Consider the following 11,393-nt stretch of genomic DNA (forward strand, 5'->3'; position numbering starts at 1 on the left):
CACGCAGAGGGAGGCTTTCCCCTGGTCCCACCATCCTGTCCTCTGTGTACCTCCTCCCTGCTCGCACCTCCTGGCCAGCCTGGTGAAATGCCAGCACGCCAGCACCATTTCCATCACGTCGTGCATGGTCGCTGCATCTCAGCTCTCCGTCCTGTTTCTTCTCACGGACACAGGCCCTGCGGGAGACGGCAGGTGAGCGGCGGGAAGAGAGCCAGCACCGGACCCCGACACCGGCCACAGAGGAGCTGCTGGCATCTCCCTGTGAGCCAGCAGCTGCCACGCCGGTGCAGGCAGCCTGCACCATGAACCTGGAGAAAGCAGGTAAGGGGGAAGCCAGGATGCGGTAGCGGGTGCTTGGGAGGAGGGATGCGATGGGACAGGTGCCCAGTGCCTGCCAGTGGGTACTGGGGGGACTTCTCTTTTGGTGCGCACATAGACACGCAGCTGCACTCACCAGGGGGATTGGGTCCCAGTAGAAATCAAATACCAGGCAGCTGTCGGATGCCAGGCGACCGATGGATTATTTAACCGGGTGAACAGAGCAGGAGCACCAGCAAACCCGCCGCTCGCCTCCATCTCAAGGAAAGTGTTGTATTTGTGAAAACACTCACAGTGTGCATGGCCACACCAGGGTGGCTGAATCCCCATGGTTTCCCATCTTTCTCCACCAGGACCAAATTGTCTGGGCTTGTCAGGGTGCCTCCCAGGTGCTGCTCCTGGCGTGGTCCCTGGCTGCATCCCCGAGCGGCTCCTGATGCGACATGGTTGGTGGGAAGGGGCAGGGATGCAGGAGGAAGGGAGTCTGCCTGGCAGTGGTAACAGGGCAGAGCCATGGAAGCAGCTGCCTTTCCAAAGAGGTTTTAAAGCATTTTGGAAAACAGGAGGGTCAGTGTGCCATGCTCAAACCCCACGTTGCCACCAGCACATCTGCCCGGTGGTAGATGTAATGCAGGTCTGGCTGGCATCTCCTCTCCCAAGGATGCTCTTGCAGGAGGAAGGTGTTGGAGCAAAGAGGAATGCATTGTCCGTGCGGGATCACCCCTGCCTGGCAGTTTGACTTGTAGCTGCGTGTCGTGGCTTTGAATCCAGCCCTGCAGAATCCTTCGCTCCCAGCCCAGGTTTCATGTGGATGATGTGTGCAGACACCCAGTCTTTCCACAGGAGCCCTGGTGCCTCCTGTAATCTTGTCTTATCCCTGCGCACTCCCTGAGGGGCGAGAGCTGGCGTTCCTGTTGACTTTAGGAGTTTTGGGGTGGGTTTTGTGTGTGTTGGGTTTCAAGGGAACATCACAGTCCCCTACCTGAGCTGGTCTGAGCTTTCAGCACAGAAATAAAGAAAAGCTGGTGCCCGTCAGCACTCTTTCAGGGTATCCAGTCCAAGGCAGGAAAACAAACTCCAGCAAGAACTCCTGCAGACTTTGCTGGGTGAGTCCCATGGCACACAGTCGACAGCAGAACCGTAGTTTGGTCTCATTTTTTGCCCACTCTGCTAGCTCTTTAACTCTTTTTAAAGGTCAAAAGCCTGATTCACAGACAAAAATGTCTTGTTTCTTATATTCAGGATGTTTCGCATAAAGCAGGCAGCATCTGCCCTCAGGCAGCGAAGCAGTTCCCAGCATCACCTTCTGCCTTTAAAACCTCAGGTTTCTGGTGGCAGCAGGTGAAATCCAGGGCAGGCAGGGAAGGGCGCCAGGCAGCCGGGATCCTGGCCGCCACTTTTCCCGCTGCGGTGCCTCATCCCCATGTTGGGAATGAGTCAGGCCAGCTCATTTCTTCTTGGGAACTACCAAGTCGTTTAGGAATTCATTTGGTAGGCTCTGATGTATGGCCAGGTTGGCTTTTGTCAGCACTGAGGGCTCTATTAACACGAAGAAAACAATGTTTAAAATAATTCTAGGAAGGTTAGAAAGCTGAACACACAAGGATTAGGCAATACAGCCATTCACGGTACCCATATAATTTTAATCTGGCTTCCATTATATTTGTGTGTAACGATGCAGTCTTTAATAACATGATCACATACTGGTTTCCACTGGCACCTGCTCATTCAGAAAAAAGGATGCCAGGATGAATCAGAGCGCCATGGTGAAGGCGGTTGTTATCTGAGTGAGGCGGCAGCATCTCAGCGTGTGATGGGGCTGGGTCACAGCACGGTGGCGTGGGCAGGTGCTCTGTGTTACAGCCTGGGATGCTCAGCCAGCATCAGCAGATCCCTTTGGCTCCCACCCCTCTACAGGGGCTCACCCAGCTGGACCCCCACCATTAGCCATTGGCTGGCACTGTGGCACTTGGGATGCACCCGCCGGCTTGTCACTGCTCTCCGTGGGACTTCTGCAAGTCCAAGTCCCTCTTGCTGCCATCCCATCTCCACTGCAGCTCCTGGGGACTCTTTCCATAGCTGGCATCCCCTTCCCCAGCGAGGCAGCCAGATCCTGACCGGCTCCATCTTTGCTCCCACTGCAGGAGGGAAGCTCTGTGGTGGGAAACGCGCCAGCCTTCCAGCGGCCCGGCCCTTCCCAGTGATCCAGAAGGTGATGGCCTCCATGGCACATCTGCAGGAGGAGAAGCTGCGGCTGCAGGAGAAGCTCGCTGCCTGGGAGAACCATGAGCTCTCCCACTCTCTTCAACTGCAAAGCCAGGTACAGCGGAGACAGGGGGACACGAGGGTGTCCATTGGGTTCTACAGCTTCAGGCTGTGGCTTGGCTGGTGCACTGTGGCTTGCGGTTAGTGAGGGACCTCAATCATGGAGCATCTTCTCCGCTGAGGTGCATAGGGATGATCTGGGAGCCAGGAGCTCCTGAGCTCCATGGCCGTCCCGCCGGCTTTGGCTGTGCCTCCCTTGGGGTGCTCGCAGCCCCCCGATTGATGTTACGGTGACACCGCATTAACGCCGGTGAGGGCACGCAGCTCCTTGGATGTGATGCGGACGGGAGGGCTTTGGGATTTGGGGCTGGAGCCCTGTGACAATCGTCCACCCTCCCAGTGCAGGGCTGCTGCAGCAGGCTAAGCTTGGCTGCCGTGACCAAAACGCCCCCAAAACTATCCCCTGTGCCAGCGCGACCACATCCTTGGTGTGGAATTCCGGCTGCTCATAAAGGAATTTGCATGTGGCTGTTGTGGAAGCTGTTACAGTCAGGTTCTGCTTGTTCCACGGGTGTCAGAAAGGCGGAGGTAATTGTCCTGCATTTGGTTGGCATACTCTGCATGACACAAGTGTGAGTGCGGTTAGGATCCAGCCCCGCGCTGGCCAGTTCAGCAGCGAGTGCAGCCAACACTGGCCGGAGCAAAGCATTGATCCAAACTTCCAAAGCTTGGGGATGGCCGGCCCATGGCTTGAGCCAGATCCAGCTGCCAAAGATCCAGCTGCCAAGGAGTCCCTGTCACCTCTGGAGAGCAGGATGCAGCTGGAGCAGGTAGGGAATGGAGGTGCATTGGCACTTTTGGGTGCTGCGGGCATGGGGAGTGGTGGGCAGGCTCCGGTGTGCGAGTTGGCCAGCTGGGGCAGCAGTTTCCTTGTAACAAGCAGTGACTCTCTGTTCTCAGTCCCCCCCCACTCTTAAAGAGACTTTAAAAAACACCTTCATAATCCACCTTACTGAATACGGAAATGAGATTTTTCCCACTCAAGCACAAGGCTGGTGTGCTTGGTCCCCCAGCCAGAGCAGGGAAGCCCTGCCGCAGAGGGAAGGGGGTTCTCAATGCCAGCAGGTAGCAGCCGCCTTCACTGGCTTGTAGCCGTACGTGTGCGGAGCTCGCCCGCAGAAGCCCTGGCCGTGCTGTGCTGAGCGTGCTGTCTCCGCAAGGGCGGTGGCTTAATAACTTCTCATCGTTAATTACAGCACTGTGTCAGCATGTCTGCATTTGTTATTAATCAGCAGTTCCTAAATGATGGTCCAGCGAGGCCCGTTTGCTTAGAAAAAGCTGGTTATTGGGATGGGGCAACAGCCTGCCACGGCTGGGCAAGGGGTTTGGCAGAGCGGCGGCTTCCCAGCATGGGGAAACCGGGAGCCAGGCTGGGATCTGGGGGATGGCGGTGAGGGGCACAGCCAGGTTGTCTGGGTCTCTCCAGGGTAAGTTTTGGGAAGGTGGTGATGCTTGCCCAGCAGCCATCAGTTTTTGGGCATGGGGCTGAGGGACAGAGCAGGTGGGCAAACCCTGTAGAAACACAGCCCATGAGACCGCTGGCTTTGCCAAGCATGCACTGCCACTGTTAGTTTGAATAACTGCATATTTTTGGGGGGACACTCGCTGGTCCCAGCACAAAAAATGGGAGGATTTATGGAACCCACCTGGTTTTGCAACCGGTCCCCATGGGATGGGCAGATGCCCAGATGGGGTGACTGGTGAGCATCCTCCCATCGGACTCAGACACATGGCTGGAGAGTTCCTGCTCCCTCCTTCTCCCAAGATAACTTTCCTAGAAAGAAAAGTAGAGAAGGCAAAGCAAAGCAGTGTTGCAAGGGCAGGATGAGGCACTTCTAGCTCTTTAAACACAGTTATGGATAGGTTTGGGTCTTTTCCTTCTCCAAAGACGGTGCTTTTTTTTTTTTTAATAATGGTTTCTGCTAATGCTCAACGTGGACAAATTATACCCGTGATCGAACAAGGTCAAAGCAAGGCTTTCATTAACGCTCATTTTAATCAGCTCATGTGAATCAGACGCTCAGAGCGAGGTGGAAAATTAAGGCATAACAAAGGTGCGAGCCAGACTGGATGTCAGTGGCCGGGTTGACACCATGGGGTCTTCTCCAAAAGCTGCTGAGATGTCTCCTGGTTAACCTTGCCTGTGTTGACAGGTTGAAACTCTGAAGGCGAAGCTTCTGGAGCAGGCGCAGGAGATCAGCCGGTTGCGCTCAGAGCTGGTGAGCTGCCACCGGGCTTGGGCTGAGCCACCCTTGCCCCAAGGGACACCAGAGCTGTGGGTCCCCAAGGAGGAAGCGGGCACAGGGGGAGGGCACAGAAGGATTAAAACCTGCCCAAGGTCACAGTTTGGACCCTGGGAGCTGAGAGAGAGACATGGGGTGATGAAATCTGTGGGATTTTCCTGTCCGACGTAATGTTGTTACTGGTGACTCTGGGGCGCAGCCAGCAAAGGCCCCCCCAGCACCGTCACCCTGAGAGGGGAAGTGAAAGACCCTCTTTGGGGGACTGGAGATCCCCCATATGGTGGGCTGGGGGATCCCTGGAGTGCAGCAGGCTTCCATCCTCTCCCGTCCACAGGGCGGCACGGATGCGGAGAAGCACCGGGACCTGCTGGCGGCCGAGAACGAGCGCTTGCGGCAAGAGATGAAGGCGTGCCAGGGGGAGGTGCAGGAGCTGCGGCGGCAGCAGCAGGCAGCACCGTGCCGGGACTGCACCCACCTCCAGGTGAGTCGGCAGCGGTGGCGGCATGATGACAGGCACCCATGGGTGACACGGCCTCAGCTGTGCTGTTTTGGGGCCAGGAGAATGCTGGGCTGCAGGAGCGGCTGTCCCAGCTGCAGCGGGAGGCGGAGGAGACGCGGGCCAAGCTGGCGGAGCTGGACCTGGAGGTGCAGCAGAAGACGAACCGCTTGGCTGAGGTGGAGCTGCGGCTCAAGGACTCCCTAGCCGAGAGAGCCGAGGAGGAGGAGCGGCTCAGCCGGCGTCTGCGGGACAGCCAGGAGACCATTGCCAGCCTCAAGTCCCAGCCCCAACAAATAAAGGTGAGCGCCATGGGGCTCTCCATCTCTCCTGACTGGGCTGGGTGCCTAGTGGTGCCCAGTGGGTGCCCTGCAAGTGCCACTCATCCCTCTGCCCTGAGCACATCAGTGCAGCACCTTGATTTTTTAAATTAGCTCCATCCCAGGCCCCTCGGGTGCTGCTTCCCCAGTACACCCCATCTCTGGTGCTTTTCTCCCCAGTACATCATCAAGACAGTGGAGGTGGAGTCGGCCAAAGCAAAGCAAGCCCTGTGTGAGAGCCAGTCCCGAAACCAGTACCTGCAGGAGCAGGTGGGGATGCAGAGACAGGTGCTGAAGGAGATGGAACAGCAGCTGCAGAGCTCCCAAAAGACAGCGGCTCAGCTCCGAGCTCAGGTCTGAGCGTGACGGGTGTAAATCAGAAATCACCCTGCCCAGCTCCACCATGGTTCCTGCCTGTGTGGTGCTCAGTGGGTGATACAGTGCAGCAGCGGGTGGTCACTGGTTACCCCCACCTTGCTCCTCTCCCAGATCATGATGTACGAGGCTGAGCTGGAGCGAGCCCATGGGCAGATGCTGGAGGAGATGCAGGCGATGGAGGAGGAGAAGAACCACGCCATCGAAGAGGCATTTTCCCGTGCCCAAGTGGAGATGAAAGCAGTGCATGAAAACCTAGCGGGTGAGGAGGGGGCAGAGGGCTCACAGGGTCACCCGGCCGCTGCTGGGGTGGTCATGCCACCTGCCCCTCACCCCGCCTCATGCCTGCAGGTGTCCGGACCAACCTGCTGACACTGCAGCCGGCGCTGCGTACCCTCACCCATGACTACAACAGCCTGAAGCGTCAGGTCCGTGACTTCCCCTTGCTCCTTCAGGAGACCCTGCGGAGCGCCAGGGCCGAGGTGAGCCCCCTCCCTGGGACCAGAACCCTGGTTTCCCCACCACGCAGTATGGAGATGCTGGGGCGGGGGGGTCGCTGAGCCACTGGTTTCCATTCCCCGCCCCAGATCGGCCACGCCATTGAGGAGGTGCACAGCACCAACCGGGAGCTGCTGCGCAAGTACCGGCGGGAGCTGCAGCTCCGCAAGAAGTGTCACAATGAGCTGGTGCGGCTGAAAGGTGCATGAGGGGGGTGGCAGGTCCCACCATGGGAGAGCATGTCCCTGAGGGAGGGGCAGGAGGGACAGCGGAGCATCACCCCACTTGGGTCCTTCATATTTCCGTAAGATGCTCAAGTTGGCAATGGGATGCTTCTGTCATTCAACCCTGCATGGTGTTTGTCGGTGACAGGGGGTGTTGCAGTGGGATGCACTGGGGCTGAAACCATCCCTGCATCCCCCCCACCCAAGGAAACATCCGTGTTTTTGGGCGAGTCCGTCCCATCACAAAGGAGGATGGCGAGGGCCCGGAGGCGAGCAATGCGGTGAGCTTCGATGCTGATGATGATGCTGTCCTGCACCTCCTGCACAAGGGGAAGCAGGTGTCCTTCGAGCTGGATAAAGTCTTCCCCCCGCAAGCATCCCAGGAGGAGGTGCGTGCTGCCATCCACACTGCTGTATGAGATGGGGATGCTGCCACCTTCTCCTGACACCTGCTCCCCCCTCCAGGTGTTTCAGGAGGTTCAAGCCCTGGTCACCTCCTGTATCGATGGCTACAACGTCTGCATCTTTGCCTATGGGCAGACAGGGGCAGGAAAAACCTACACAATGGAGGTGAGTTTGACTGGCTTTGCTTCCCTCTTCTTCCTCAGCTTTCCGTCCCATGGTGCCCGGTCTTGGCACCCTCCCCTAACCAGGCTGGTGGCCAGCTCTGACCCGGGGTGCACCAGTGATGGTCACTGCTGCTGCCAAGGGGTTCGTACAGCCCTCCACAATGTCCCCCCACCCTCTGGGCTTCTCCTGCTTAGAAAAAAAATGCAGAATAAAATGCAAGAGAGTGTTTCCCCCCCACACCCCATTCCTCATCCCAATCCATTAGGGAACGGCAGCTAACCCAGGGATCAACCAGCGAGCCCTGCAGCTCCTCTTCTCCGAGGTGCGGGGCAAGGCGGCCGACTGGGACTACGCCATCAGCGTCAGCGCTGCCGAGATTTACAACGAGGCGCTCAGGTACAGGGAATGGGGAAAAGCTTTCTGGTGGAGTGAGCGGAGCTGCTGGGGAGCCGGCATCGGTGGACATCACCCCACGCTGCTCTTCCCCATCCCCCCAGCCCTGCCTTGGCCACACAGCTTATTCCCAGGGCCTTGAGCACTGGATTTGGCCACGCAAGGATTTATTTTTACATTTTGTTTCAGTGCATGACGCCCTTTCAAAGGGCTCCGTTACTCATACAAGCTCATAGTCCTGCCATTGTTCCCGCTCCCCTGGCCCTGATGCGGTGGCTGAGGCATCCCCCTCTCCTCCCTAATCCCCCCGACCCTAGATGTTATATTTAGAAATAACCAACTGGGAGCATGAGAAATATTTTCCTCCCCTGCCCAGTCGCAGGCAGGAGAGGCCAGGAGGAGTCTGGGATGCCATGCTGGAGGGGAGCCAGCGCCTGTCATCCCCCCCATCCCTGGGGTGGGGATGGTGACGGATGCCCCTTTGCCCAGGGACTTGCTGGGGAAGGAGCCACAGGAGAAGCTGGAGATCAAGCTGTGCCCGGACGGCAGCGGGCAGCTCTATGTGCCCGGGCTGACCGAGTTCAGGGTGCAGAGCGTGGAGGACATCAACAAGGTGCGGGGAGATGGCAGGGGCAGCGGGAGCAGGAGGGTGGAACGGGGGGTGTGATGAACTGGGGGGGTGTCTTTGGTGCATGACCCCCAAATTCAGGAGTATTTCTGAAGCGCTGGGGAGCAACAGAGACCAAAATAGGTGCTTGGGTGCAATGTGATGGTCGCTGTCCCATGGGGTGAGCTGCAGTGGGTTAAAAATAAAAGCGTGGGGCCCCAGCAGCTCCTGGGGGATTAGCGGGATGTGGCTGTCACTGCAGTGCCTGTCACCCTCAGCCTTCACTGCCTCACCCGGGCAGAGACCTCACAGCAGTCATCACTCCAATGGTCCAGGCACCTCATGGAAGGCTGTCACTCAGGTTATATCCCCAGGTCACGGTGGGGGTTTGTGGTGGGTTTGGGGCAGGCTGGCTTCACCCCTCACCTCCCTGGGCTTCCCCAGGTCTTCGAGTTCGGCCATGTCAACCGGGCGACGGAGTGCACGAACCTGAACGAGCACAGCTCCCGCTCCCATGCCCTCCTCATCGTCACTGTCCGCGGCCTTGACCGCAGCACGGGGCTCCGCACCACAGGTGAGTGCCATGCAGCAAGCCCCTCACCGGGGCGTCTGGGCCCCAGAGCTGCATGGGGCCGGGTGCTGACACCAGCCTTGGGGTGGGGTGGGGGCTGGCTGTGTCCCCCCAGGGAAGCTGAACCTGGTGGACTTGGCGGGATCGGAGCGAGTCGGGCGGTCGGGCGCGGAGGGCAGCCGGCTCCGCGAGGCGCAGCACATCAACAAGTCCCTCTCAGCACTGGGCGACGTCATTTACGCCCTGCGTTCCCGGCAGGGCCACGTGCCCTTCCGCAACTCCAAGCTGACCTACCTGCTGCAGGACTCGCTCAGCGGTGACAGCAAGACCCTCATGATGGTGCAGGTAGGGGATGGGCACCCGTCAGCATCCCTGCAGCCACTGGGTGCAGTTTTTTGGGATGGGTTTGGGCCCTGCTCACACCAGTGCTGGGGCGGGATGCTGGAGGCAGGAGCTGGGCTTGGGACCAGGGGACTGGCCTTGCCCATGGGGACATCCTCCAGTCTCCAGCCGTAGGGCCGGGGGTAGTGCTGTCCTCGACTCTGTGCCCCCGACAAGGCTAGGGGCTGGGGAATGAACGCAGAGGTCCATGATCTCGCCCTCTGCCTGCACAGGGATGAGCATGGTGTACCTTGCATGTTGGCATCTCCCCATCCCTTCACTTGCCAGGAGAATTTTAGGCTCTGGCAGCTTCTCCATACCTGGCCTGTGACCCCCCCCCTCGGCTGCCTGAACCCACACTGAGCCCCCTCGGGGAGTACCCGAGCCCCTGCCACCTGCTGCAGCTTTTCCCAGCTGTCCCTTGTGCTGCGGCAGTTGGTGACAGGGGATCTGGCTGGCCCGGGCACGGATGGATGGGGCTATCCTGGGGGCGGTGGGTTAATAATAGCATCTCACTGGCCTGGTGCTGGCATGTTTGCCGGGGGCCAGGGGGAGCCCTGGGGCTGTGCAGGCATCGGGCAAGGTGACTTTCTGCTTGCTCCTGCCTGCCTGCAGGTCTCTCCCGCTGAGAAGAACACCAGTGAGACTCTGTGCTCCCTGAAGTTCGCCGAGAGGGTTCGCTCCGTGGAGTTGGGTCCCGTCTCCCGCAAGGCTGAGCTGGCCTCTTGGCCCAGCCAGGAGCAGCTGGAGGTAACCGAGGGGCTGCTGGTGCCCTTCCTCTTCCTCCTTGTCCCGGGGAATTGGTGGGGGGGTGCTGTCCCCATGGCTGTTTGCTGATGGGTGTCCCCCCCTGGAGCCACCTCGTTTGGGGACTGTCACCCAGCGGGATGTGTGCTGTCCCCAGGCAGCAGCGGCCAGCTGATGCTGCCACCTTGGCTCTTCCAAGCCCTATTTTGCAGCAGCCCTGTGGTACCCCGAGAGCATATTTGGACACCACTACCCAGGCAGGCCCACGAGCCCATCCCTGTTCCTTCCCTCTGAGGACTGGCATGGGCTGACTCTGGGGCCATGCCCCATCTCCCCACAGGGTGACTCACCCGGGACTGCAGCACCCTCCAGCCGGGGCCATGTGTCCCCCAGCCCAGCACAGCTCTCCGGCCGTGCTGCCTCCATCCGCAGGAAGCTCCAGACCTCAGGTAGGTGGTGGGGCCCCATGGCCTCACTCCGCACCCCGGGTGCCCAGCCGGGGTCCCTCCCTTGGAGGAGACTCCTACACCACCCTCAGCCCAGCCAGATGCTGGCAGGGAAAGCCTGCATCGAGGAGCTAGCTGATCTGTAATCAGCTCATTAACTAATGGCTAATTAGCCAGTGGGAGCCTGGTTAGCACTTCCCCAAGAGCACCCTGGCACGAAGCTGCTGCGGTCGGCTCTGGGCGGGGGGAAGAGATGCTGCAGGGCAGTGGCTGTGCCACCAGGCTGAACATTTCTCCCCTTCGATTTCAGCCTGACTTAGGGGCAGCCATGGCTGCCAGGTGAGTGCCTCCGGCCGGGAGCTGGTGGAGGGCTCTGCTTTGGCCCTGCTTCCCGAGGAGGGCAGGGGTGCCAGGCTGTGCTGCTCATGGGGATGCTTGTGGTACCAGTTTAATGCAGCACTGGCTGAAACGCCCCCGGATGGAGCTGGGGCAGTGATGGCCATGCCCCCCCCCCACCCCCTGTGCCCTGCCACATGACCCATGCGTGTCTTCCCCCCCCCCAGGGAAGCTGAGACCAGTCCCTGTGTGATGAGTGCCAGCCCCAGCACCAAACCTGCTGCAGGACCTGGTGCCTCACGGAGCTACAGAGAGCTGGCTGCTGGAAGACACAAAGGCTTCGGTGCCATCCCCTCGCTTACCAGGACCTGTGACCAGAGGGTGACAGCACCTCTCACTATGAGCAGCACGGAGCCAGGGTCTCCCAGCAGCCAGACCCCCATCTCCAGGTGGGGGACAGTGGTGCTGGGCAGGGATCTACCCCCTCAGATGCTCAGCTGCATGACATTTTATTTTTGCTGGAGGGATGGTTTTAACCAGAGC

The 11,393-nt window shown here is 59.4% G+C and overlaps 1 protein-coding gene across 1 annotated transcript; it reads left to right on the forward strand.

The window, feature by feature from the left end:
- Positions 1 to 287: 287 nt before the first annotated feature.
- Positions 288 to 11,103, forward strand: KIFC3 (kinesin family member C3). Its single transcript, XM_086469077.1, has 18 exons — positions 288 to 321; positions 2,463 to 2,638; positions 4,797 to 4,862; positions 5,221 to 5,367; positions 5,445 to 5,684; positions 5,883 to 6,056; positions 6,192 to 6,339; positions 6,429 to 6,559; positions 6,665 to 6,776; positions 7,007 to 7,188; positions 7,265 to 7,369; positions 7,635 to 7,765; positions 8,252 to 8,375; positions 8,814 to 8,943; positions 9,056 to 9,285; positions 9,937 to 10,071; positions 10,409 to 10,517; positions 11,078 to 11,103. The coding sequence occupies exons 1-18, from the start codon at positions 303 to 305 to the stop codon at positions 11,101 to 11,103; spliced, it is 2,385 nt and encodes a 794-aa protein (XP_086325203.1). The 5' UTR covers positions 288 to 302.
- The last annotated feature ends 290 nt before the right edge of the window (positions 11,104 to 11,393 follow it).

Source organism: Leptosomus discolor, chromosome 8 (assembly GCF_034619465.1).
Source record: "Leptosomus discolor isolate bLepDis1 chromosome 8, bLepDis1.hap2, whole genome shotgun sequence".
Taxonomy (NCBI): domain Eukaryota; kingdom Metazoa; phylum Chordata; class Aves; order Leptosomiformes; family Leptosomidae; genus Leptosomus; species Leptosomus discolor.

What these genes read in the sequence shown, in the direction of transcription:
- KIFC3 (XM_086469077.1), top strand. An exon ending in GAAAAACCTACACAATGGAG is followed by an intron (nt 7,370 to 7,634) that starts GTGAGTTTGACT and finishes CCAATCCATTAG; the next exon opens with GGAACGGCAGCTAACCCAGG. An exon ending in CAGGAAGCTCCAGACCTCAG is followed by an intron (nt 10,518 to 11,077) that starts GTAGGTGGTGGG and finishes CCCCCCCCCCAG; the next exon opens with GGAAGCTGAGACCAGTCCCT.